This window comes from Oncorhynchus clarkii, chromosome 24 (assembly GCF_045791955.1).
Source record: "Oncorhynchus clarkii lewisi isolate Uvic-CL-2024 chromosome 24, UVic_Ocla_1.0, whole genome shotgun sequence".
NCBI lineage: Eukaryota > Metazoa > Chordata > Actinopteri > Salmoniformes > Salmonidae > Oncorhynchus > Oncorhynchus clarkii.
The window spans coordinates 3,943,762-3,970,964 of NC_092170.1; the positions used below are offsets into that span (position 1 = coordinate 3,943,762).

General features: G+C 49.1%; 1 protein-coding gene across 4 annotated transcripts in view; it reads right to left on the minus strand.

The window, feature by feature from the left end:
- LOC139383158 (histone-lysine N-methyltransferase 2A-like) overlaps window positions 1-27,203 on the minus strand; it is a 42,620-nt gene that overhangs the window by 7,557 nt on the left and 7,860 nt on the right. The window contains exons 2-26 of one of the 4 annotated variants that reach the window (XM_071127525.1): window positions 21,434-21,506; window positions 17,492-20,862; window positions 16,595-16,772; window positions 16,131-16,365; window positions 15,961-16,025; window positions 15,333-15,869; window positions 15,041-15,120; window positions 14,639-14,878; window positions 13,970-14,116; window positions 13,667-13,765; window positions 13,292-13,412; window positions 12,949-13,062; window positions 12,428-12,612; window positions 11,969-12,139; window positions 11,484-11,594; window positions 10,513-10,586; window positions 8,658-8,869; window positions 8,369-8,469; window positions 8,104-8,241; window positions 6,082-6,240; window positions 5,656-5,773; window positions 5,292-5,370; window positions 5,046-5,206; window positions 4,669-4,836; window positions 34-4,558 (exon numbers count right to left, since the gene is read on the minus strand). In XM_071127525.1, the coding sequence (XP_070983626.1) occupies window positions 34-4,558; window positions 4,669-4,836; window positions 5,046-5,206; window positions 5,292-5,370; window positions 5,656-5,773; window positions 6,082-6,240; window positions 8,104-8,241; window positions 8,369-8,469; window positions 8,658-8,869; window positions 10,513-10,586; window positions 11,484-11,594; window positions 11,969-12,139; window positions 12,428-12,612; window positions 12,949-13,062; window positions 13,292-13,412; window positions 13,667-13,765; window positions 13,970-14,116; window positions 14,639-14,878; window positions 15,041-15,120; window positions 15,333-15,869; window positions 15,961-16,025; window positions 16,131-16,365; window positions 16,595-16,772; window positions 17,492-20,862; window positions 21,434-21,506 (11,462 nt within the window). Of the gene's footprint in view, window positions 1-33; window positions 4,559-4,668; window positions 4,837-5,045; window positions 5,207-5,291; window positions 5,371-5,655; window positions 5,774-6,081; window positions 6,241-8,103; window positions 8,242-8,368; window positions 8,470-8,657; window positions 8,870-10,512; window positions 10,587-11,483; window positions 11,595-11,968; window positions 12,140-12,427; window positions 12,613-12,948; window positions 13,063-13,291; window positions 13,413-13,666; window positions 13,766-13,969; window positions 14,117-14,638; window positions 14,882-15,040; window positions 15,121-15,332; window positions 15,870-15,960; window positions 16,026-16,130; window positions 16,366-16,594; window positions 16,773-17,491; window positions 20,863-21,433; window positions 21,507-27,203 lie in introns of all 4 variants that reach the window. The other 3 variants (XM_071127524.1, XM_071127526.1, XM_071127523.1) reach the window with 3 other exon arrangements.

Below are 27,203 nucleotides of genomic sequence, written 5' to 3' on the forward strand. Positions count from 1 at the left end.
TTAATTATTTAATGAGTTATGTGAGAATATTACCCAGGAACGGAGGTGGGCCGGTCTCCCTGCATCTCCCGAGGAGGCTCTGCCAGCCAGCCCTTGTGTTTCTTCCCGCTGGCCTTGTCTGGACTCTGCCTCGTCCGCTTGGCTTTCTGCTTGCCTTTCCCCGAGCACGTGGATGCCGTTACGGCAGCGCTACACTTCAGCTCTTGTTTCTGCTCTGAGGAGGACCTGGATTTAGGCATGGTGTGTGAGCTTTGAGAGCTGGAACTCTGGGAGAGCACTCCGACCAGGTGTCCCTTGTCGGAATCCTGTTGGACCGGGCTGGGGGCCGGAGCCACATGTTGTCCACTGGCATTTGGCGGGTGCTGCTGCCGCTGGAAGACGCCACTCTCCGGGTCCACCTGCTGTCTGACAGACATGCTGATGGTCTGATGGGAGGGAAGCACGCAGATGCTGCTGGCAATGGAGGTCTGGGCGGGGCTGCACAGCTGGGACATCAGAGGAGCTCCAGACTGGAGCAGGTTGTGTGGGCTGGCTTTGAAGAGGAGGCTGCTGATGGGTCCTGTGATTTCGGTGGAGCTGAGCACCGGGGTGCTGAGAGAGACAGAGCCTGGCGTGATGAGGCCTCCGGGCCCGCTGGGCTGAGCCATGGACACCATGTTCAGCACTGCTGACTGGTTGGGGTTGAGCCCTGAGACTGTGCAGGGAAGCAGGTGGGTGGAGGAGGCGTGGCCCAGGATGCCAGGCTGCCCACTGGGAAGAGGCATCCTCTGCTGGATGGGTTCAAAGTACATGACTCCTGATTTGGGTTTCTTGATAATGTTGGGGACTTTGCGGTGAGAAGTGGTGGCGGCCGTGGTCAGGGTGCCCAGCTCGGACTGGGCCATCTGTGGCGAGGACAGGTTGATCAGAGTCATGTTGGGTCTCACTTCAGACGGGCCCAGGGTGGGCTGGCTCCTAGAGCGGGCCAGTTTTTTGGTCTTCCGTGGCTGGAGACGGGAGATGGGTCGCTTCTTGCCGTGTCCAGATGCGGGCACAGCCGAGGACGTGGAGATGGAGGCACTGGACACGATGGTCACGTTGGGGGCCAGGTCATGCCTCCGTCCGGCCTCGGTCACCAGAATCTGGGGCTCGTGGGAGGGCAACCCAATCAGGAGGCCAGAGGTGGTGCTGGGAATGCCAGGCTGGAAGCCCGTCTGGGTGGTGCCGGTGAAAGTATGGATCTGAGAGTGATGGGGCATGGTGCCCAACACTTTACCCCCAGCAGGAAAGATCGGCTGGGAGGTGGTTATCCCGGTGGTGAGCCCTGTGGTTAGAGTCATGGTATCCATCACTCCTGTTGCGCTGGACGATGGGGTGATCTGGATCTTCTGAGTGACACCATTGGGGAGCGTCTGTAGGACGTAGAGGGGCTGCAGATGCTGGTTGACCACAATTAGTTTTTCCGGGCCTGGTTTTAAATGGGAGGTGGTCTGGACGGCCGTGCTGGCCACATGGGAAGGTCCGGGGCTGACTGAAGATGGAGCAGGGATGTACTTCTGTCCCTGGAGAGGCAAGGTGGGTGAGCTGGGTAGGACTGGGGTCCCAGAACTCCTGGTCAGATCCTTGTTACCTGCTTCTACAACTTCGCCCAGGGAGGGACTGGTGATGTGCTCAAACTGCACCGGGGTCATGTGACCTCCTCTTACCTGAGATTCTCGGCTACCTCCACTTCCTTCCTGCTGGCTCTCGGGGGACATGCCGGCCCCTCCTTTCTGCTGCATGTCCTCGCCTCCTTTCTCAGTGATGGTATCGTCCGAGGCTGCCAGGGACAGCATGGTGCACTCTGAGCCCTCTGAGATGAGGCCACCGTGGTTCTGGTTGTTGACCGTGGGGCTGCGAGTGGTCAGGACAGAGAGGTCAGAAGGCAGCTCCAGAGGTAGACCGTACGGCTCTTCCACCGAGATGGATGTGTTCACCCTGCTCTCCACGGGCTCAGTGCTGGCCAGTGGCTGGGGGAAGTCCTCAAAGAGGATGTCTTTGCGGCGGTTGACGCCCACCCCGTAGCCCCCGTCCAGGGAAAGGAGCTCAGAGGAGGCGGCCTCAGGCTGCTGCCCCAGGGCCTGCATGGAGGGCGTGTTGAGGACAAACTCCATGATGTCCGAGGGCAGGATGTTGCCGCAGTCGTCGCTGTTGTTGTTGTCCGAGTCCGACTTAAGGTCAGTGTTAAGTGAGAGCTGGGCCTCTAGGGGGTCCTGTCCCTGTGACGACTTCACCCCGCCCAGAGGGAGGGAGTTGTCCTTCTGGCTCTTCCTCCCTTCTCGGATGTTGTTGCTGCTGCTACCGCTGCTCCCAGCCCCTCCACTGCCATGGTCTGCCTCCTTCCCAGAGTCATGCTCCAGCTTCTCCGTGTGCCTCTCTCTGCCCTTCCTCTTACCCGTACTCTTGTGGGAAGAAGTCGCCACAGTGGCCGTGGTGGTGGTGTTTGCGCTGGCGTCGCTCTCTGAGCTGTCGTCAACGCCGTCCAGCTGGCCGATCTGCTGGTGGCCCAGGAGGCTCCGGGTGGGAACACCCTCATCCACAGCGGCAACAACCCTCTCCTCCTCCTCATCCTTCAGGAAGCTCTGCAGCTGAGAGCCCCTCCCCAGGCACTGGCCCATCCCCTCGATTGAGGGCATCACGGGGCCGGGGTTGATGATGGTGCGGGTGAAGTTGTAATAGTACGGATCCTTGTTGGAACACTGGCTGAATCTCCCTTCCTCTTCTTCTCCGCTGTCCCCCGAAGAGGTACTCCTATCGTCCGCACCGTCCACCTGGCCTTCGGCCGAGCGCCTGCTGCCTCCAGCCTTCCTCTTCCCGGGCCCGTCCCCGCTGCTGCTGTAGAAGGGGATATCCTGCTCTCCATAGGAGCGCACTCCGTAGAAAGGAGTCAGGCCGAAGAACATGTTGGAGCGGGCTCTGGCGCTGCGCCTCGGGTAACGCCGCTTGGTTGAACCCACGCAGTCGCTGTCATCTTCGTGATGTTTATCCCTGTCGCCACCTTCCTCCTCCAGCAGGGCATGGTTGTCCCGGTCGCTGGTCCCCTCGTCCTCGGTGCAGTGAGCTAGGAGGCGCTTCTCCACGCAGTCCTCAGGGTGCAGTGGCGGGCTGTTCGACTCTGAGCGTGTCGGCGGTGAGAAGAGCATGGAGCAGGAAGACTTACGGTGGGGGGGTCCCTCCTGGCCCGAGGGACAGATGGAAGTGGTGATGCAGGAGTCAGAGGAAGAACTCACGGTGTTGGTCCCGTTAGGGTCGGTCTTCAGCGGCGTCAGGGACGCCTTGACTATAGCCCGCTTCTTGTCTCTAGCGGCGATGTCATTGGCTGTTACTCTTGCTTGAACCTGCAAAGCCCTCATGCTTCTCTCTGAGGCTAACCTGGGCTGCTTTATGGCCTCTAGGCTGGCGCGGTTCTTCTCAGGGCTCGAAAATCTCTCCCTGCTCTTTGCAGATCGCCCGCTTCCTTGATTCTCCAGCTTTTCCACCTCCTGCTTGCCAGTGGCTCTGGTGTTGTTGCTGAGAGTCGCAGCCTTGCTGTTGCTGTTCTGAGAAGTTGGGGTTGGAGCGTTAGTGGTTCCACCAGTCTCTTTAGCATTGTTGGGGTTCTTGTTGCTGTTCTGATGAGTCTTCTCCCGCTCTTTAGATGCCTCTCTGCTGTCAATGTTTTGGACTTTGGAGTGCTTGTCTTTGGTAGTGGGGGCCGCATGGCTGGAGGGGACAGCCGGGGTGGTTTGGGAGCTCCGTTTGACGGCGTCCTCCTCGGCCATAGCCTCTGAAGACCACAGGGGCTTCATGGCAGCGGCAGGGGCTTTTCCCAAAAGATAATCCTGGGACTTCTTCCCGACGCTTTTGTGGAACGGAGGCTGGGGAGACCCCAATTTTCCAGCATCTTTAGAAGCTGGCGCCAAGGTAACACCTCCCTCCTTGGCCAGGTTACTACTACCACCACCTTTGTCCTTGGACAGGGTCGTGGTGACGCGGTGGCGGGAGAGGAGCGTGACGCCAGCCGACAGGTCTGGGTCCTTCCCGTCCTGCTTCCCCTTCTCTGCTTGGGAGTTGCTGCTGCTCGCCCTTTGGTGCCCTGTCAGGACACCTGTACCTGGTGGTGGGGAGGCCTGGCTCGCTCCTGTCATCTCTGGGGCCATTGGGGAAAGTTTAGGGTTCTCACACATAGCCTGCTTGCCAGGCACGCTTTCTTTCCCACCGTCTGTCTTCATCTCAGAGATGCTGTGGCGGCGTCTGCTGTGTTGACCTCCAGGGCTGAGTGAACTAGTGTCGCGGCCCTGCGTTCGGACGCCACTGGCAGGTAGCTTCCCCTTCTCCCTCAGACCCAGGTCTCTGGAGGAGGAGAGGGGAATGGGTGAGGCGGAAGAGGAGAGCCGGGCCAATTGGTTCATAGCGGCCTGTGAAGAGGAGACCACCTTCTGTCTGGGCTGGGGGGAGAGGGAGGAGGTGCTGTGGCGACGGGAGCCGATGTTCCTCAGGCCGGAACTCAGAAGGGGGTCCCCCACCGTCACAATCTCATGGGCAGACTGGGAGGTACCATCTGCAAAACAACATGGACACAAACATTTGACCATACTGCATGTCTCCACGTGTGAATGGTAGTTTACAATGACAGTTTGAGGCAAATTGGGGTAAAGAGTTTGAAGATACCTGGGGATGGAAGTGGTCTGGAGCCAGGGGAGCGCTGGCACGGGGGGTAGCTGGGGTGCCTGTTCCGTTTGTAAACTTTAGGAGGATTTGGGCTGGAGGGCAGCAGGGACAGGCGATCGGAGGGCTTCAAGGAGTCAAACGGCTCGGGCACAGGAGACGGGACTTTCTCTGTCAATGAAAAGTTGAATGCAACCAATTCTTCAGAATACTGCATTGTTGAGAAAGAGCTTGCAAGTCAGCATTTACCATTTATACCTGCTGTACCCATAACAAATGTAATCAATGCGTTTACATGCCGGGCTACATACTAGACCAAATGTAGTGCAGGGTAAATTTGAATAATTAATAATGCAGTGATTCTGCATTCTGGCTCACACCTGAGATGGGAGTTAAAGGGCTGTGGGAGATGGTGCGGTTCTCCTCTGGAAGAGCACTCTTCAGGTCAGGCTCCACCACAGAGGGACGACACACCAGGATCCTGCAAGTGTAGACACAGCGCTTCCGGGCATCTAGAGTGCTCCAGTACACCCTGGAACACCTGCGGTGACAGAAACAAACCAATGAAAATCAGTCATGTTGCATTGACTCCTTCACATAAGCCGTGCGCACTGTGTGGTACTTACTGGTAGCCAACGGGGAAGAGTTTGCGCTCGCAATCCGAGAGCTCAGTCAGCATTCCAAGGCAATCGATTGTCATGGAGCCTGCAATGGAAGAAAGGAAGAGTTAAAAACCCTTAATCCAAGGAGGCTATTCAGAAACATGTTTGTTGGGCCAGCTAGTGTCTCAAAAAACTCCAGAGACTCCTGGTCATTTCACTACTAGCAGCTGATTTACCAAATTCAAGGGCTTGATGAGCAGTTGAACATTTGAAGCCGGTGTGCTGCCTAGCTCTGGAATAGATCAAATATGATCAGATAACGGTTTGGGACTCGACCATAGAGATCTCTATATATGGCTGTGAGGGGTTTATATGAACATACACACACCTATCATCATGTGGATGTTCTCCGGCTGAAGGCCTGTCAGGAACTTCCGCCGCAAGCTGATCCCCTCCAGGTCTACCAGGATCCTCCGCGTGACCTCGAAGCCAGACTCGGACACCACCTGGGCAAGGAAGTCATGCATTTCAAACAAAGTGCCCACAAGTGCACCCTTCTCCTCACTGCGACCTCATTTTGACCCAAGCAGGAATATGGTTTCTATAGATAATGGTTGGGCTAAATGCATACATGTTGTTTTTACCTTTTACGAGTAAGCCAGAGCATAATTTTTTTTGAAAAAGACAATAAAAATGGGTAGTTTATCTGTAAAGTTTTCGTATCTTATGTTCTAGATGTTTGTTTGTGATGCTGCAGGTGGGTAAGGGAGGTGGGCTGGAGAAGATAAGGGAGGAGTTCAGCTTTGCATCTCACCTCTCCTTTGATGAGGTCCCGGTGGCGCTGGCAGTAGACTTTCTTGTCCTCCAGGAAGACACAGTGGCGCTGCCGGGCGCACATGAAGTGGTAGTTTCTAGTGCAGGAGGTCAGGCAGCAGCCCACTGTTGCGCCGGGACGCTGGCAGTTCTCGCAGCGCTGCCGAGAGGAAAACAAACGTCACAAGACAGATAAACTACATTTTAGTAATAATAAATATACCATCAGTCTATTTTTAGCAAGAGGGCATGCATAATAGAATTTGATGCATTAGGATCCCCATTAGCTAGTCTTATTGGGGTCCGACATAACGAAGACACAGACAAAATACTTCACAATTTACATCCATTTAAAATCATTAACATGTAGTGTGTGTGCGGGCGCATCTATCAGTTCCACATACAAGTCAGAACATACAGATAACAAGTAGGCCACATGGGGGAGAGGCGTTGTGCCGTGAGGTGTTGCTTTATTTGTGTTTTGAAACCAGGTTTGCTGTTCACTTGCACTATATAAGATGGTACGTTTCCTTGAATTTGTTCTGGACCTGGGGACTGTGAAAAGACCCCTGGTGGCATGTCTAGTGGGGTAAGTGTGTGTGTGTGTGTGTGTGTGTGTGTCAGCGCTGTGAGTAAGTTGACTACGCAATTTCAAACAGTGTTTCTTATATAAAAAAAAAAACAAGTAAATCAGTCAGTCTTTCCTCAACTCTTAGCCAAGAAACTGGCTTGCATAGAAGACACATGTGTAAGTGCAAATTTACAAGTACAATAGCAACATATTTTCAAGGGAAACATACACTACACTACATGTCGAACATCTCACTCCAAAATCATGGGCATTAATATAGAGTTGGTCCCCTCTTTGCGGCTTTAACAGCCCACACTCTTCTGAGAAGGCTTTCCAATAGATGTTGGAACGCTGCTGTGAGCACTTGCTTCCATTCAGCCACAAGAGCATTAGTGACGTCGGGTGATTAGACCTGGCTCGCAGTCAGCGTTCCAATTCATCCCAAAGGTGTTTGATGGGGTTCAGGTCAGGGCTTTGTGCAGGCCAGTCAAGTTCTTCCACAACACTCGCGACAACCATATCTGTATAGACCTTGTTTTGTGCACAGGGGCATCGTCATGCTTTAACAGTAAAGGTCTTTCCCCAAACTGTTGCCACAAAGTTGGTAGCACAGAATATTCTACAATGTCATTGTATGCTGTAGCGTTAAGATTTCCCTTCACCGGAACTAAAGGGCCTAGCCCAAACCATGAAAAACAGGCCCAGACCCTTAATCCTCCTCTTCCAAACTATACAGTATACAGGTAGTGTTCTCCTGACATCTGTCAAACACAGATTTGTCCGTCGGGCTGCCAGATAGTGAAGTGTGGTTCATTACTCCAGAGAACGCCTTTCCTCTGCTCCAGAGTCCAATGGCGGCGAGCTTCACACCACTCCAGCTGACTCTTGGCATTGCGCATGGTGATCTTAGGCTTGTGTGAGGCTGCTCGGCCATGGAAACCCCTTTCATGACACTCCAAACAGTTATTGTGCTGATGTTGCTTCCAGAAGCAGTTTGGAACTTAGTAGTGAGTGTTGCAAGTGACAGGATTTTTACACGCTATCCGCTTCAGCAGTCCCGTTTTGTGAGCTTGTTATGGCCTACCACTTCACGGCTGAGCTGTTGTTGCTCCTAGACATTATCACAATAACATCACTTACAGTTGACCGGGGCAGCTCTAGCAGGGCTGAAATTTGACAAATTGACTTGCTGGAAAGGTGGCATCCTACAACGATGCCATGTTGAAAGTCACTGAGCACTTCAGTAAGGCCATTCTACTGCCAATGTTTGTCTATGGAGATTGCATGGCTGCATGCTCAACTTTATACACCTGTCAGCAACGGGTGTGGCTGAAATAGCCAAATCCACTAATTTGAAAGCGTTTCCACATACTAAATTAATATACACTATATATACACAAAAGAAAGAATATACATATAGTATGAATATGTATTTAGGATCATAAGTCTTACCAACTGTTTCCCTCGGATCACGGCCATGTGGACGTTTTTCAGAGAACCATCGTCATCCTCAAACACCTCGGCTGACCACAGGGCACAGTTCACGTGGGTCCACTCGTTCTGCCCGATGTACAGCAGCCTGCCGCCCTCCTGCAACCAGACACACAGCAGACGCACAAAGTACTTAGAAAACACCAAGATATATTTCAGTAACAGGGAATACGACCAAGAGCTGTACCACAACTAATAGCGACTGTTTAGCACAACTTTTACTTACGTTGATGTGATCATCTCCGTACTTGAGACACAGCACACACTGGCGGTTGTCGCTGACGCCAGGGGGTGGGAGCAGCTCAGGACTGTCTTCACGGCTCAGGTCTGAGAGAAATACAAGAATGTCAAACACATCAGCGTAATTTCCTGCAACTGAAATGGTATCAGAAAGTGTATCAATTGCATACTTAGTGTAGGAGTGTATCCCAAATGGCACCATATGAATAGTGCACTACTATGGTCCCGGGGCGTTGCCCTTGGTGTTGCCCTTTACTTGTGTTGAGTAGACTCACCGTGGAGCATAGGGAGTGGTGGAGGAAGTAGAGGTCTGTGCGGAGGGGGGGAGGTGGGGGAGTCTGGCTCTACATGGGTCTTGGAGCAAGGGGCCGGAATGATCTTCTTCCTGAGGGGCTGCTCAGCACGGGCGATCTCCTCGCGCTCCTGCCACTGGGCATAGTTGTGGTCCAGAGAGTGGGACAGCACGGCATTGGGGAGGAGGCCACTGCTGCAAGACAAGTATAGACTCAGACCCAGTTTGAATACATCCTTCCTGCCATCCACCCTTGAAGAAGTGTTAACATTGGATTGGGGAAAGCAGGTTTTCTACTGCATTGATTTCACCAATTTAGATCAGTGAACACAGTACTTCACAGTAAGAATATTTGAACAGGGTCTAACACATTGAGTGCAATAACTGCACAGGTCACACACACACAACCTGTTTTACCCCAAGTAACTCTACCCCAAAGCAGTGAATTCGGTCGATATTCAAGAGCATAAACGATCCAAAATGTAAACCCATTTCCAAACCGCACCGTTTATCATCTTCTGAACGACTGACTAATTGGGTTAACAACTTTAATGAGCCAAAACACAAAAAAGTCCAGGTAGCAAATAAGAGCCCATCAGATATTTATGTAGTAGGTTCCGTTTAACTAATATACATGGACTCTAATTGAACAATTATTTGTTAGTTTACAACTGTACAATTTATGCTCCCCACATAAAAACCGCGAGACTGTCATAAAGGTCTGAACCCAAGATGGTAATTTTGATGACTCACATGGTGAGTCTACTGTAGTCGATTGTACAATGTAAGCTGGTGCACACAAGTTGTACTTCATGTTTTAGTGAGAAAAACAGCTGTGAGGATTTTTCTACAATATTCACAGCTGACATAATTACAATCAAAGACTAAAATAAAAAATAACATTTTATTAATTACATATGGAAAAATGTATTTGAGTCAGGCCAGCAGCAGATGAAACAGAAAGTGAATTGTCACATGGCCAAAGCATTGCATTCCGGTTTAGCCCACCATCCGCACACCGACACAGTTTCGGCCCCAGCTACTGCGCTCAATACAGAAACGACTCATTTCCTATAGGCTTGTACCATCTATATTATGACAGCACCAGCAGTTAGCTACCAACAGCTGGCAGACGTGTTAAATTGGTTATTTTAGTGTTAATTGATATTTCGATAGAAGACACGAGCTAAATGCGGTAGCTTTACAGCTAGCATAGAGGTTGTAAACTAGCTCTTTCACTTACCCGGTGAAACCTTGAACAATTCTCTGTCTCTGCTGGCTGTTTGTAACACTTTATAAACCACGTTGTTGGTAGCGACAGCATCCACTTTGAAAAAGCAATGTTTCGCTAAATATTTCAATTAACAATTGCCGGTTGAACAGAGGGACTAAAATGGCGCGTCAAACGATTGTGCTACCGCAGAGGAGTGTTCAAAGCTCATATATCAAAAAGGGACACGGGGTGGCCCCTTTCTCACAATGGAAATGGGAGCATGCACAATGCATGAGCTATGGAAAGATGATATCCAGGCACTGGGGAGAAAGAGGAGAGGAGAACATAGATGGACTGGGCTCAGGTCAGTCAGTGTCATTTGTTTGCACAGATGCTCCCGTGCCTTGTAGGCCCCTATGTATCAGAGAGTACTTGAAAAGTTCACTTAAAAATTGGATTAAAACCTTATGGTATCAGGCAAATAAGAAGCCATCTCTTGATTCATCCAATATACTGTTACACATTAATTGAGTTAGTCAATATGAATCATCAATGCGACAGGCAGCATGTGTACCGATCTATTGGTCTTGTGTAATCTCATTGATATGTTGCTGTTCACACTCACTTGGTGGAGAATTTGTGCGTTTCCCAGAATCGGGACTCCTTGACTTTGAACCAAGGGAACACGCGCTCCATTTGCTGCAACAGAGACAGGGGGGAAATAGATGTTAAAAGGCCCAGTGCAGTCAAACAGATTATTCTGTGTTTTATACACATTTCCACACTATGATGTTGGAATAATACAGTGAAAGTTAAGCTAATGTCCTTTTAGTGTAAGAGCTATTTGAAAAGACCACCTTAAATGTAAGCCTGTTTTGGTGGGATGGGAGTTTTGGCCTTCCATGGTGACGTCACCATGCAGTAAATTAGTTAGACCAATAAGAAAGCGTTCCAAACCTCTGCCAATAACAGCTCATTTTCCCCACTCAGACCACTGACAGTCATAGCAAAATGTATGCTTGAGAAATTGCTCTTTGCTAATAACCTATTGTTGACCATTTTAATTGAAAACATAGTAAGGTACTTTATTGTTACACAGAAATGATTTGATATTGACATAAAAACAGCTGCACTGGTCCTTTAAAAAGGTTCAGTCTGAGACCTGGGCATTTGTTCAATAGTTGAAGAATGAATATAACTTGTGTCAAGAGCTTAGCACCACTGTCTTACCATACCCCAAAAATCACTCAAATGGCAAAAGAAAACAATGTATAGCTTCAAAATATGTTTATAACCATCCTGCAAATCTTGTGTAATGTCAGTGCATCCATAGCAATGTCTATTAACTGGAGAATTACATCTCACCTGCCGTTGGGCTGAAATAGACTGAGGACTCTGGCTTTAACAGCTATAGCTGCATACCAAATTGCACCTTGCACAGAGCCGTATGGCTCCTTGTCAAAAGTATAACCCTACTATTTGGGAAGCAGCCTGTGTCTACCAGTGGATTCAATCAGGGTGAATACTACTACTACTACTACTACTACTGAAGCTGAGCAAGTTCTCCATAGGCGGATTCCTGTAGGCTCTCCTCACCCGGATAAAGAAGGACTTGACCATGCTATTGGCTTTCCTGTTCTCTATCAGCCCGCCGTCTGAGTTGATGGCCGTCTGGATGATCTTCACTATGTCGTCACTGAATTCAAGCTGAAAGAGAGAAAACATCACACCGAGTGACACACTGCCTTCTATCTCATACCTTACACACACACACACACACCCCCCCCCTCCCCTCCCCTCTCTGAGAGTGAACTGCGTTTGAACTGAGCGAAGAGAGTTCCCCAGGGCTGAGCAACCATGCCCCTACTCGGGTGTCTGGATGATGTGGCTGTGTATTCATACACACATAGCTAGTGTTATCACACAATGCTGGGCGGATGCTGATAGGATGAAATAATTGAAATGGACTGAGACGACACAGTTTGAAAATATCAAAGCTTTCGCAGCGGGAAGTTGATTGAATGCGTTTCGAAGGCGTGAGGTTGTGAGAGTACACGAGTGGGATGTGATTTCAGACTCACCACAGACTTGTAGCGCCCCGCGTCCAACTTCTTCTCCACCGACTCCAGGTCCAGTGGGGAGTCATTGGGGGGCGCGACCTCGGTCAGGACTGGGGGGTCTGGCCCCTCGGGGGAGCGTCGGGTGGGTAAACTCTCCGTCTCAGGGTTCAACTCAGGCGGCTTCATCACAGCCTAACGAGAGATGGAGATGGGGGGGGGGGTTTACATCTGTTCATGTGCTCTCTCCTTACACTTTACAGACAAAACAAACAAACAAGATATAATCTGTAGGGCCAGGTGTTTTTCATGTGACCAAAAAGGACAAACTCTAGGCCCTAGTTAAAGCTGACATTCCAGGGCCAAGAGGTTTTCCTGACCCTGTCACATGAGCAGGAAAAACTTGGCCAGGTTCTACCAAACAGCCAGAGCTTTAAGTCTTTCCCAACCAATCCCCTTCTCACAGATATCCCCTCTCCTCACCTGTCTGTAGCGGAGCAGGTGTGTGGAGGTGCGGGAGTTGAGCAGCGCGGTGAGGACCCGGCGCACCAAGCCCTGCAGCTCCTTCTCCAAGGCCGTCCTCCACTCAGCCGGCTGACGCTTCGTACAGCTGGTGCAGGTGTAGGCCACGCTCTCTGGCAGATTGGACAGCAACTCATACATCTCGTCTAGTAGTGGGAGACAAGGGAGTAGAGGGGGAGGTTGACTTTATACTCATTTATCGGTTGGTTATCGGTCGATTCTCCGTATCAAAAGTGTTGACAACGGGTCCATGCGAAGTAAATTACTATGGAAAGACATTTTACAAGTGTTTTTGGGTATATCAACAGAAGTTGAAATTGATTAACACATTTAAGTAGTGAACATACAGCAGCCAAAAGAAAGAATGGTGCAGAGTTCAAATCTGTATTGCTTCATAACAGGAGAGGTGTTGAGAAACAGACAGACTGAAAGATGACATTGTTTCCAGTGAGTCGAGTTGTGAAACAAGAGCGCCCGCTAACCTGTGAGGTTCTCACACTTGGAGTGGACCCAGTGGTCGCATCTCCCACACTGCATCATCTTGCTGTCGTAGTCGTCGTCATCATAGCACTTATCGCAAAGGGGGCAGAAGTTACCTGGAAAACACAAGTCATTGTGTCATAGAAAGCTACCACACACACACACACTCCCCCCAAAACCTAACTCTTTTCATAGTACTGAGACAGATGCCAGGGTCGTGTTCATTAGGGACTAAAACTAGAATGACTGACCGGGCTACCTGGACTTTGCCAACAAGAAACGTGTGCTCTTAACTTTTTATTTTTTAATATAAACTCTTAATTTATAGTCCTGCTTGTGAGTTACCTTTAGCAAAGAGTTTGGCACAGTCATGACATCGGGAGAAGTCATGTGACCACTGGGCGTCCCAGGCCTTCCCAGGTTTTGTGGCTCCACAACTCTTACAGCGCACACACTTGGTGCAGATCTGGACACAACAAGGGCACAGAGGAGAGACAATTCATGACAAATGAATATGGCTAAACAAAAGGCAGTCGATATGAAATAAACGTTAAATGTCTCCAGGGTGCAGTTACTGTCTAAACCTTACCCTAAAAACGTATCCAATTTTCATCCCTACACCTAGCCTTAACGTTTGGGTCTACTGGCCCGAATATACACGAACAAAAACAAAAATACACATTTTAGTGCTTGGATGAGGAAGGATGACGTGATGCATACCCAGACCCGTTTCTTCTTGGTGGGTCTGGTGGGATGGTTGGGTCCCAGGCACTCAGGGTGGTAGCTGTTTCGGCACTTCTCACACTCCAGAAGTTGCTGCTGGGGAAGAAGAGGTGGAGACAAGCAAGTTAGCAACTTAATTACCCTGGCCTAAAATGTAAATCTCTACCTCTTGGTGGAAGACATTGAATAGAGCCAGACAAAACAGGGATAGTGATAAACCAAATAAAGTATTCTCAAACTCCCAAATCCCTAATAGCCTTTGTTACTCAGACTCAAATCGTTTGAAAGGGAGAGCCTTACTTTAGTCTTCTGGTGCTGGAGGCCACAGGTGTGGCAGAAGCGACAGCGGCGACAACACCAGTTCTCCCACTGCTCCTCCAGAGGGCGCTCAGTCTCCCCCAAGCAGAAGAGATGGAAGGGCTCACAGCACACCTGGCAGAAGACAAACTGGAGGAGGATAAGAGGGAGGACAGTCAGTGCAGCACAGTCAGTACGGTTGAAATTAATCAAATGGGTACTAAAGTAGGATATGTGGTTAGAAAACAGGTATTGGACATACCGATGGGGGGGCTGCAGGGGTGCGTGCTACACGGTTATAAACTATAAATTAACTATCTAAGATGTGCCAAATAAATTATATCCAGCTCGGGCTCTAGCTATGCATTTAGTTTGCGAACTTGCTAGTTAAGTGGCTAGATCAAGCTTCTTGGTTACAGCGGAGACAATCAATCCACTCCTTGATTAAGATCCATGTTGCAAAAATTGCTTTGGTAATACAGTATACCCCGGTATGAAAAATCGGTATACCGTCCAACCGTAGTCGTAGCCTTTGATATGTCATATGTTGAATGCTTGAAGTGGGCCCGCTGGTGCTGTCCGGTACAAGGCCAGCGTGTTCTCACCTTTGTTGTTATGTGTGAGTGAGAGGGTGTGCACAGGAGTAGAGAGAAAGAGGCTCTCGTGACTCACCTCGACGTTGCCACTGCTGGCACAGAGGAAGCAGACGACCCGTGGAGTGATTGGCACAGAGGTGAGGAGGCTGAGGCCGCCCGTGGCCCACACGTTTTCCACATCATGGTCCTTTTTAAAATCTACTCTGATTCTGTGCACTCCGTCGCTGGGCACTTTCTGCTTGGCGGTGCCCCCAGTCGAGGGAGTGCTCAGCAAGTTTAAAGTACTGGTCTCAGGTTTGGTGGCTAACGGCTTCTGCTGCTAGGGAGAGGGAAGTGGATGAGAGAGGGGTCAGGGATGAAGGCCAAGGGAGCATGCATGGGACTTATGGAATATAAATTGTATATCATTTTATTGTCCATCCAATGATAGACATTTGCCTTTGGCATCGCCTTACAAAAAAGGAACTGCAGAACATACCTTCTCTTTTGGTTTGGTGGGTTTAGGTTGTGGCGGGACAGAGCAAGGAGTCTGTTTCTTCATTTGCTTCCCTTCGGGTGCTGAGGGGACACAGGTTATAAGAGTACCAACAATAGCTACTATGCCATTTAGAGCAAAACAGTGCTTTTCAACAGAGAAATGCAATTATATTATTTCATAGTGTTAACAGCAGGATATACTAGTGTGCAAGGGAAAATACAATGGAAAACAGCTATTTTCTAGCTATTTCACAAAGGGGTAATCCTAACCATTACAATATGGCTCCTCCTACCTGTGTCTGTGATGGGTGTGGCCAAGCACTGCTGCTGGGGCTTCCCCTTGGCTTCTGTGGGTGGAGACTTGGGAGCCCCTCCTCCCTCCTTTTTTGGAGGCCCCTGGGTGGGCTGGGGCCTCTGCTGAGGGGGCTGGGGTGTTGGTGGGGAGGGGGAGCTCTGGGGTGAGGAAGAGAAAGGGGAGGAGGGAGGGGTGGGCTGCTGAGGCTTTCGTTCCTTCCTACTAGCAGCACCCGTGGGTGCCGTTGCAAGATGTTTCTGGTCTTGCCCAAGGGTGGTGGCGCAGCTGGGTGTCTGGGGAGGCTGGTCGTTTGGGAGGGTAGGATTTTCGGCTGGGGGGGACTGCAACTGTGGCAGCGGCTGTTTATGCTTCTCCTCACCTGGCTTCGGGGGAGGGGTTTCACTCTTTTTGTGAGGGGGCTCCTCCTTCAAAGGGGGTGGGGCCGGTTTGAGACTAGGCTCAGCGCTTGTTGGGTCCTTGACGGGGTGTAGCGCCTCCTTTTTTTCTGACAGTTTGTTCTTCTTGTCTTTTTTGCCTAAAAATACAAATGATGCAATCCCGTCAATTACGCTGAGAACTGAAGACATTGTGGATTTATGGAAAAAGGCTTTATTAAAGACACTGACCTTTCCCTTGCTTCTGGAGAAAAATCTTAGAAGGCATCCACTGCAAGTTCTGACACTTTCGGACCCTGTGACGTACACGCATACAGTCAGTCACATATTCAATATTGTGGCGTTAAATGAGTGAGACTGTGGAATCGCTCAACTCAACATAACGGGATTCTCATACTTACTTGCAACACTGCTTCTTGATATTGCGGCCCCCGAACTTGGGCTTGTCCAGGCAGTTGGTGCAGACTCCGCAGTCCTCAGGGACCTGGCAGCCAGGACACTGCCCGCAGCGCCGCGACCGCCGCCCCTTCCTGGGCACCGCCCCTCCCTCCTGGATAGTCTTGGTGTGCCTCATCACAGGCTTGATGGGAGGGGACTGGGGCTCCGCCTCTTCCGAACCCGCCACTGAAGATTTGTCTATGGTGGGGAGACATTTGCAGCACACTATGGTGACACTCAAAATGTCCCAATTGGAAAATCACTCTACTACCAGGCCAGAAACATATGAAACAGAATAAGGTATGGCCCTTACCCTGAAACGCCATGACGTCATTGATGTGTTCGGGGAGCATTTGAGTATGCGAGTGGGTCCTACTTCATTACAAATATTCAAAAAGGGGGCGTGCCCATTTAACGTGGATCTTACCATCATTCCCCATGGAAGACAGGATCTTTTCTCTCTCCTCCCACGGCAAGGCACTGAGGGTGGGCATGTCGTCGGGGAACACGGCCCGGTTGCGGCCCAGGGCCACAGCGGCACGCCGACACACGTGCTTGATGCGCGGCCCCCGCACCGACGTCTCCGAAGAGTCGCTCTCTTGGCTCTGGCAGAGCAAAGCCAACGATATCAACACAGTATAACCTAACTTGATCGAGTTGAAGTGCCCAATTTCTGGGACTGTGTATTTCCAAGTACTTTTTAATTTAAAAAAATACATCTATATTAACTCTTATAAATCAGTCTCTGAAGGGGCAACTAATAGGGTTGTATCGTGGGAACGGAAACAAAATATGAAGCAGACTTAGTTGATGCAAAAAACACAGCCTTCTGTTATCACCCAGTGACACGTTAATTTTCCAAGCTATTGCCCATCTATACAATATCTTACATACAGCAGGTTATTAAAGGACTGTAGAGTTCAGTCTGCTTCAAATTTATTTTTGTGTGGTGGAAAATCAGGTATCATGACAGCTCTAATCTGTAAACCATCTTTCTCTAGGCCCTTTTCCCTCGACAGATACACATCTTTGTTTTCTGAAGGAGAGTACTTCAGCAGAATTTGTGCACGGCTGTCTGCATAATGTACAAGGTGGCTTGGCAGAATTCCCCTTCTATAACCCCCTTTCAGGGAGATTCCAGCTATCAAGTTTCAGTCTGTGTTCAAAACACTCGCAATGCTATTTATGGCAGCAAAGATTCTCAGAATCATGTCAAATGATTTTATCGTGGTTATGTTGAGACAGCGATGAGACAAAATAAACCAACCGAAATAGCATAGTCAGCGAAGGGGAGAGGAACAGGGGGAGAAAGAGGGGAACTAACCTGAACTTTAGGATGGTCTGGAGACTTCAGCGACTTGCTCTTCTCGATCTTGAACAACTGCGCTTTGGCCTTCTTCAGCAGGCCTGCCACCCGCTTGTCGGCCACAGGCAGCTTCTCGGCGTGCGCCAGCATGGAGCCCAAGGATGGGACCGCCGGGGGCTTCTTGCTGCCAGTCTGCCCCAGGGGAAGGCCTGTCTGCTGGGCAGGGGCACTTGTTTTCTCCTTCTCCCCAGGCTCAGCCTCTGGCCCCCTCTCCGAAGGCCGGGTCTTTTTGGAGGCGCGGCCCTTGGTCAAGATAAGGGGAATAGAGGAGTGGACTGCAGCCCTTTCTACAGGTGCTGCCTCTGTACCCGAGTCCACGGACACAGACTTCTTCCTCCCAGGTGTCTTTTTAGGAGCAACGGAGGTCAGAGACTCCTCCCCGTCCCTCCCCTCCACGGCAAACAGGCTGGGGGTCGTATTAGGAGAGGCATCTGGAGTGGTCGCCTTCCCTCTCCTCTCCCAATCTTTTCTACCTTCCCTTTTGTTCTCTTTCTCACGCTCTCTGCTTTTCTCAGTCTCCCTTTCCAGCTCCTTGACTGGAGCCGAGTCCCGGGAAACCAAGGTGCTCCTCTCTCTCCCCCTTTTCCCGGCACCGCGGCCCGTCTCCTGGGGGCTGGAAGTGAAGAGGGGGAAGAGTTGGGAAGAGGAGGAAGAGGCGGAGTTGCCACCTGTACCACCACCAAGGCTCCCGGCTGCTCTGTGTCCGTCAGAGGAGGAAGGCCCATGTGAGGAGAGGCCCAGGGAGCCCGGTGAGAAGGTAGTGAAAGGAGCAGGCGTTAAGGCACTAGTGGGCAGAGAGCTGGAGGAGCTACAGGTGCTGCTGGCACCAGTGGAGACAGAGCCTGTCAGCAGACACAGTTCAGAGGGGGCCTTTCCTGACGGGGCCCCTGGCTGGCTGCTCCGCGTGGTCATGGAGTGTGAGGGAGACCGGGGCTGACCACGCAGGGGTCCCAGGGTCTTCCTCCTCCTGCGTCTCACCGACCGGCCCGACTTGGGGGAGGACTGGAGGGGAGACAGCGATCCCGGGCTGCTCCCCGATGACGACTGCAAGGTGACCGACTCAAAGATGCGCGAGTGCGCCTCGCTGGGAGTAAAGCGTGGGGCGCGCAGCAGCGGGCTGCGCTTCTGGAGCGGTGACTCGAAGCGGGACGAGGGGTGCTGGTGGTGGTGGTGGTGCAGTGGGGAGAACAGACGGGTGCCCGCTCCGGACCCACCGCCTGGCGCGGGGTACCCCGCTGGAGCAACCCCTCCGGCACCATGGGGCATTAGACCTACGTCTTGGGCCGTGAGAGGGGGAGGGCGGAAATTGTCAAAGATGGGCTTGCGGATAAGGCCCTCCTTGGCGTACTTAGCGGAGGAGAAGTACTGCTGTTCGGTGCGAGACCGTGATGTCCAGCGGAAGGTGGGCTCTCTCAAGATGGACCTTCGCTTGTCCTGCAGGCTGGAGAGCACCAATGACGGGCCTTGGCGAAACGGGTGGGGCAGGATCCAAGGGGAGTGGGGGTGATGCTCCGCCGTAATGGAGCCTGACTGGGCCTGCAGCGGGGGACTAAGGAGAGGGGGAGGTGGGGGGGAAGAGGAGGCGGTGGAGGCAGCCTGTTGAGAGTTGGACATCAACACTCCTGTGGCTGGACTGATGATGGCCTTCTTCCCTCCGGTGGCCAGGCTGCCTCTTCCCCTTGCCCCAAGGCTGCCCCTGCCCACACCATGGCCTCTGCGGCCCCGCCGGCCCCTCTCAATCAGCACCCGCTGCTCCGGCTCGGGCTCCGACAGCGGCCTGGAGGTGTGCAGCAAGTCCCCCTCCCTCTCTCCCTGGGAGGACGGGGAGTGGTCTCGCTCGGACAGGGCCTGAGTGCCCTCCGAAGCCTGGGAGTCGCACGACGAGTCGTCCAGGCTGGGGCTGCTGGAGCGGGACGACTCGCCCGACGAGAGCTGGGAGGAGTGCTGGGACATGGCGCTGGAGCCACACGAGGCAGCGCTGCTGCTGAAGCGCCCGTTGCTGGTGCCGTTGTTGCAGCGGTTGTTGAGCAGACTGGCTGCCATGGCCGTAGCACTGCTGGCTGCGATGGTGGCGGGGGGAGGGATGGTGTCAACCGGAGCTGCGGTCACGGCTGTAGCAGCGGCGGTAGCAACTGCAGCTGTAGACGCCCGCATGGGGGAGGAGGCCAAGGCAGGCTGGGGGGCAGCGACAGGGTGCGGGACAGCATCAAACCGTGCCATCTTCATGTGGGGGTGAGGGGCCCCGAAGCTGCCCTCGTCCTCGATGAAGCGCTTTGGGGTTTTGATGATGCGCAGTGAGACGGTGCTCACCACGGGCATGATGAACTGCCTGATGTTCTTCAGCTGCGTTCTCCTCCTCTTCCGGATGCCGGCCTCCATGCCTGCCCCCCCCTGGCTTTCTATGGCCACCGCCTCCTTCTCTAACAGTTTCTTTTTCTGCGCACCTTTCTTAGCGCGCTGCAGCAGCTGCTTGGCGATTGTGGTGTCAGTGCGTTTGGAGGGGGGAACGATCCGTACGGGGTTAACGTGGCGAGGGCTGGTTCTCAGGTTCAGTGGCCTGCCCAGCTTGGAAGGAGAGGATTCGGCAAGCGGGCTGGAGGGCGGGGAGGAGCTGTGGACGTCGGGGCTGTCGTCGTCCTCAGCAACGTGGGGCACCCTTAGCTTAGACTGCTGTTGAGGAGTGTGGGGGTCCCTATACGTGTCCCGGCGGACCCTGAAAGCCTTTTGTTTGGTTTCATCTGAACCAGAGGCCTGGGCAACAGCGGCGGCTGCCTCGGCTTTGCGGCGCTCGACAGAGGGAGGCCGTCCTCGTCTGCGCCGAGGCACGCCGGACACCGGCAAACATTTCCTGGCGATGGCCTTGAGCCGCGACTTGAGCGGGCTCAGTTTGACCTCGCGCAGCCGCTTCAGTTTGGTCACCTTGGACACGCGGCTCGCTTTGAGAGGCTTGGCCTCTGTGTCGTGCTGCACGGAGCCCAGAGGCGTTCTCTTTGTGGCCTTCCTCTCCTTCCCGTCCTCGGCCCTTACCTTGCGGTGTGCAGCTGTGGAGGCGTGCTCCTGCCCCACCTGCCTGCTGTCATTGTTGTTGGCTGCATGGCTGCGGGCCTCCCAACTCCTCTGTGTGACAGAGGCTGGAGGACGGCCTCTCCTCTTCTCTCCGGAGCCAGGCGGCCTCCCGGGCAGCCGCTTGGCCTTCTCCGCAAGCCGTTCCTGGCCCTCAGGTTTCCCCAAGACAGACGAAGGGGAAGGGCCGGCGCCTGCGCCCCCTTTCTGTGCAGTCAGGGCTCGTGGGGGTCGGCCTCTGGGCTTCTTCTCCTGCGTGGGAGTAACTGGTATAAAACAGAGAAACAGAATGGGTTTCAAATAAGTGGGGCTACAAAACACTACTTCTAAGAGAACGAGATATTGATTGTGATTGTGTGTGTGTACACACACACACACACACACACACACACAAAACTATGTGAACACCTTCTACTAGATGTTGGAATATTGCTGCAGTGACTTGCTTCCATTCAGCCACAAGAGCATTAGTGAGGCCGGGCACGGATGTTGGGCGATTAGGCCTGGCTCGCATTCGGCGTTCCAATTAATCCCAAAGGCGTTCGATGGGGTTGAGGTCATGCTCTTTGCAGGCCAGTCAAGTTCTTCCACACCGATCGACAAACCAGGCCTAATCACCCAGCAGTGCCCTTCACTAATGCTCGTGGCTGAATGAGAGCAAGTCCCTGCAGCAATGTTCCAACATCTAGTGGAAAGCCTTCCCAGAAGAGTGGAGGCTGTTATAGCAGCAAATGGGAAACCAACTCCATATCAATGGCCATTATTTTGGAATGAGATGGACGAGCAGGTGTCCCCATACTTTTGGTCATGCAGTGTACATAAATAAAATCATCTCACCTGCCAACGTCCTTGGCGGACTCTGTTTTCGTCGGTGTTCACTGACTGTGCCAAACCCTCCAAATGCTCCTTCCTATGGAGGGAAAATACAAGAAACACATGAAATATGGCCAAAATGTTTTCTGAAATACTTCAACTGAATAAGAGAATGAATGTATTATTTTTTTACAGGTCAAAGTGATGAGTGAATAACAGATTCAGAATTCAAAAGGCTCCACCCAAACCACAATGTTCAGGCCTAGCTCTACACTTCAGTCATCCCATACTGAAACTACTCAAAAACAAGGACAGAGTTTAGTCCCCTTGACAATAACGGCAGTCCAATCTCACATTCGCCTGGCTGCTTACTCATTCCAGTTGGGTTTCAGTCATTTCGTTTCTCTATGCTTTCCAGATTTGCTGCCTAAAGCGGATGGAGAAGGCTCAGTCAGAATGCTAGACATTCTCAATTTGAAACTGTCCAACTCAAAGCTGAGTAACAGACGGTGCCGCCAAAACCACAAGTCAGCGAAGTGTGTTTAAATAATTTCTAACTTGTTAGTTTGTACTACCATGTGGGTTTTAGCTTGCTTGAGCCTGCTAACTGAGGAGTGTTAATTTACCTGTTTCCATACATTTCATTTTAAAACATCTATTTTACAAAGGAGTTGTTTAATCTAACTGCTTAACGATTTATCTGTGCATGGAATTGTTTGATTTTTTAACAAAAAAAATTATAATCCTTAAAGGAAAATGCCACGGGCACTGTCAGATGTGTGGAGACATTTTACTGCAGTTAATGTAGAAGGAAAAGCTGTGTACATTTGCAAATACTGTGACAAATCACATGTGAAGAATGCAAAGATGCATAATCTGGCCAAGTGCTTTTTTTTCTGAACATAACTGGAAGATGTTCTAGCCAAGAGGTGTTTTGCAAACATATGGGCATTAATTCACTCGTTCCAATTTATTCTGTATCCCGAGAAGGTACCAAACAAATTAATCACATCAAGAATAGCTGGGATACTAGCCTGGGGTTCTGTTACATAGAGGAGAATGTCACCTGCATATAGTGAAATCTTATTTAGACTATCTTTAGTATTATAGCCGTGTATTGCTGCATGAGATCTGATCACCTGAGCAAGATGTTCAATAATTAGAGCAAAGAGCATAGGCAACAGCGCATAACCCTGCCTTGTCCCTCTGAAAAGGTTCAATCGGGGCGACAATAATTGGTTAGTGAGTATTCTCGCACAGGGGTTCCTATATAAAAGCTGGATCCAAATTATGAACCCATCTCCAATATTACATTTCTGTAGGACCTTGAATAGATAGGACCACTCAACTTGGTCAAAGGCCTTTTCGGCATCAAGAGATATAACGGCAAGGTCCATGTTAGGTGACCCCTACGAATACATAATGTTGAAGAGGCGCCTGAGATTAACAGAAACGTATTCTTCAGAGATAAAGCCGGTCTAGTCCGAATGGACCAATTTGCCCATTAAAATGCTAAGCCTGTTAGCCAGAGTTTTTGCACAAATATTTTAGCCTGTATTAAGGAGAGATATTGGTCTATATGACCCTACCTCTTCCGGATCTTTACCCTTCTTATGTATAACTGTAATGAACGCCTCATCCAAAGTAGGTGGGAGAGTTCCATCCTCACTGGCCTGAAACAACATTTTGTGCAGGTAGGGAGAGAGCATGTTTCTGAATGTTTTATAGACTTCACCAGGGTATCCATCTGGGCCCGGGGTCTTGCCACTCTGTAGAGATTTAATTGTTTCGCAAATTTCTCCAAGAGATATTTCCTTATTCAGGAAGTTGGAATCTTCCTGGTTCAGGGCAGGGAGATTACAGTCCCTCAAAATTTTTTGCATAATTAGGGGTTAGGATCCGCTTTAGATGTGTATATAGAGTCTCGTAAAACTTACGGAATCTGTCATTGATGTCTTTGGGGGAAGAGAGTAATTCCCCAGATACAGATTTAACATTGTGAATCAGTCGGTCACTCACATGTTTTCTAAGTTGTCTGGCGAGTAATTTGTGTGGTTTGTCACCAAACTCAAAATATATTTGCTTGGCATAGAGAAAAGATTTAGCAATTTTAGCTGTGAGAACCTGATAAATTACCTCTTTAAAATTGGAATATTATGTTTCTCCATAGATGGATGGCTAGCTAGCACTTTCACTATCCAGTAAGTGAATTTGTTGTTCCAATTTCTCAGTTTTGCCTACTCCTGGCAGCCTGAAAGGAGATGATAGAGCCTCTCAAATAAGCCTTCAGTGTTTCCCACAATAATGCTGGGGAAGTCCGTTGTCATTGGTATCAAGGAAAAATTTAATTTGGTCTAAGATGTTCACAGAATGTTGGTTCTGTGAGGAGCTGAGGATTCAACCTCCAGACCCTCTCGTTTGGTACGATGTCACCCAATCTCAGGGAGAAGGTGAGTGGACTGTGGTCAGAGATTATAATGTCATGATTCCTCACATTACAGGTATAGGGGAGTAATTTCACGTCAACCAAAAAGTAGTCAATTCGAGTGTAAACATTGCGAACATGAGAGTAAAAGGAGTATTCCCTACCCGTAGGTTTAGAGATCCTCCATATATCAAATAGGTTTGATTTTTTTTAATGTAGGTATTCAAGAATTCACTTGAATAGGAGGTAGGGGTACCCCAGGTAGAGAATCTATCCAAATATTGGTCTAGCACAGTTAAGGTCCCCCTCAATGACCAAGTTAGTATGGGAGATATCTGGAATCAGGGCAAGGACTGTTTGACCCATAGATATTTAGTAGAGTTACAGAAGTAGAGTGGATCTCTCCTATTACGATCACATAACGACCCTCTTTATCAGCAATAGTAGTTTTAAGTAGAAAGGGAATTCCTTTCCGTACCAGAATCACTGTGCCTCTCGTTTTGGCGGAGAATTTAGTGATACACTTGCCCCACCCACCTATATTTAAGTCTGCTATGAGAATACTTTTTCAGATGGGCTTCTTGCAAATATATAATATCAGACTGCTGCTCAAGTGGGCTAGGACCTTGCCTCTCATAATTGGATAATTTAAACCCTTGACATTCCCGGAAGTAAATGTAAGCCCCGCCATCCTCTCATTTGTAGTTCCAATGGTGGCCTGCATAACATGTAACTCAAAAAAGGTAAGTGAGGGGCCTCCCGGGAGGCACAGTGGTCTAGGGCACTGCAGTGCAGTGCTAGCTGTGCCACCAGAGACTCTGGGTTCGCGCCCAGGCTCTGTCGCAGCCGGCCGCGACCGGGAGGTTCGTGGGGGCGACGCACAATTGTCCGGGGTAGCCAGGCAGCCAACCAACGGTGTTTCCGCCGACACATTGGTCGGGTTGGAGGCGCGCTGTGTTAAGAAGAAGGTTGTGTTTCGGAGGAGGACGCATGGTTTAGACCTTCGTCTCTCCCGAGCCCGTACGGGAGTTGTAGCAATGAGACAAGATACTAATTACTAACAACTGGATCCAAAATTGGAGAGAAAACGGGGCACCAAACCATCACGATCAGTTTATGTAGCACCTACACCCGAGCAGTATCCAACTGACCACTGACACACCCCCCCCCCCCCCCCTCAACAAATTGGAGAGGAAAAAATAAAAAATAAACTGGCCGATGCCAGAACTATGCACTTTCGACCTCAAACAAGAGGTAAAACAAAAATAAAATCCCAACTGTACGTAGAATCTCACAATTCTAGAAATTCTAAGGAGTATCCCACGAATAAAGTGTTCAATTAGCATCTAATAAACCTAAACAGAATAAGTTGCAACTTAAGTGTCATTTTAGGTAAATCCCTGAGATAAGCATAGCAAGCATAGCAAGATTATATTGCTAAGCAATGCTGGTCTAAACATAAACCATCAGCAACCTCTTCTGTACATTTACATATTGTGGGTTAGGAGATCGGAACGAGGATTTTCCTAAATTTAAAAAATTTACCCCCCCCCCCAATTCCAAAAATAATTAATTACATACAAGTATAAAGGTTTATGTTTCTGTCTCCATATGATATGGTAAATATATCCAATGCAAAAAAAACATCTACATTTAAATTTAATTAATATGCATATAATATCGTTAATTTCCACGGAAAGTTTCCACCTCTGATTATTCCCCAAAATGTGCAACCCTACATTTCCAAAACGCAGACCATACATTAAAATCATGTTTTTATCTGCATTTTAAACCATTTCACCTGCGTTTTATATTTTATTAAGCCATTTCACCTGCGTTTTATATTTTATTAAGCCATTTCACTTGCGTTTTATTAAGCCATTTCACTTGCATTTTATTAAGCCATTTCACTTGCATTTTATTAAGCCATTTCACTTGCATTTTATTAAGCCATTTCACTTGCATTTTATTAAGCCATTTCACTTGCATTTTATTAAGCCATTTCACTTGCATTTTATTAAGCCATTTCACTTGCATTTTATTAAGCCATTTCACTTGCATTTTATTAAGCCATTTCACTTGCATTTTATTAAGCCATTTCACTTGCATTTTATTAAGCCATTTCACTTGCATTTTATTAAGCCATTTCACTTGCATTTTATTAAGCCATTTCACTTGCATTTTATTAAGCCATTTCACTTGCATTTTATTAAGCCATTTCACTTGCATTTTATTAAGCCATTTCACTTGCATTTTATTAAGCCATTTCACTTGCATTTTATTAAGCCATTTCACTTGCATTTTATTAAGCCATTTCACTTGCATTTTATTAAGCCATTTCACTTGCATTTTATTAAGCCATTTCACTTGCATTTTATTAAGCCATTTCACTTGCATTTTATTAAGCCATTTCACTTGCATTTTATTAAGCCATTTCACTTGCATTTTATTAAGCCATTTCACTTGCATTTTATTAAGCCATTTCACTTGCATTTTATTAAGCCATTTCACTTGCATTTTATTAAGCCATTTCACTTGCATTTTATTAAGCCATTTCACTTGCATTTTATTAAGCCATTTCACTTGCATTTTATTAAGCCATTTCACTTGCATTTTATTAAGCCATTTCACTTGCATTTTATTAAGCCATTTCACTTGCATTTTATTAAGCCATTTCACTTGCATTTTATTAAGCCATTTCACTTGCATTTTATTAAGCCATTTCACTTGCATTTTATTAAGCCATTTCACTTGCATTTTATTAAGCCATTTCACTTGCATTTTATTAAGCCATTTCACTTGCATTTTATTAAGCCATTTCACTTGCATTTTATTAAGCCATTTCACTTGCATTTTATTAAGCCATTTCACTTGCATTTTATTAAGCCATTTCACTTGCATTTTATTAAGCCATTTCACTTGCATTTTATTAAGCCATTTCACTTGCATTTTATTAAGCCATTTCACTTGCATTTTATTAAGCCATTTCACTTGCATTTTATTAAGCCATTTCACTTGCATTTTATTAAGCCATTTCACTTGCATTTTATTAAGCCATTTCACTTGCATTTTATTAAGCCATTTCACTTGCATTTTATTAAGCCATTTCACTTGCATTTTATTAAGCCATTTCACTTGCATTTTATTAAGCCATTTCACTTGCATTTTATTAAGCCATTTCACCTGCATTTTATTAAGCCATTTCACCTGCATTTTATTAAGCCATTTCACCTGCATTTTATTAAGCCATTTCACCTGCATTTTATTAAGCCATTTCACCTGCATTTTATTAAGCCATTTCACCTGCATTTTATTAAGCCATTTCACCTGCATTTTATTAAGCCATTTCACCTGCATTTTATTAAGCCA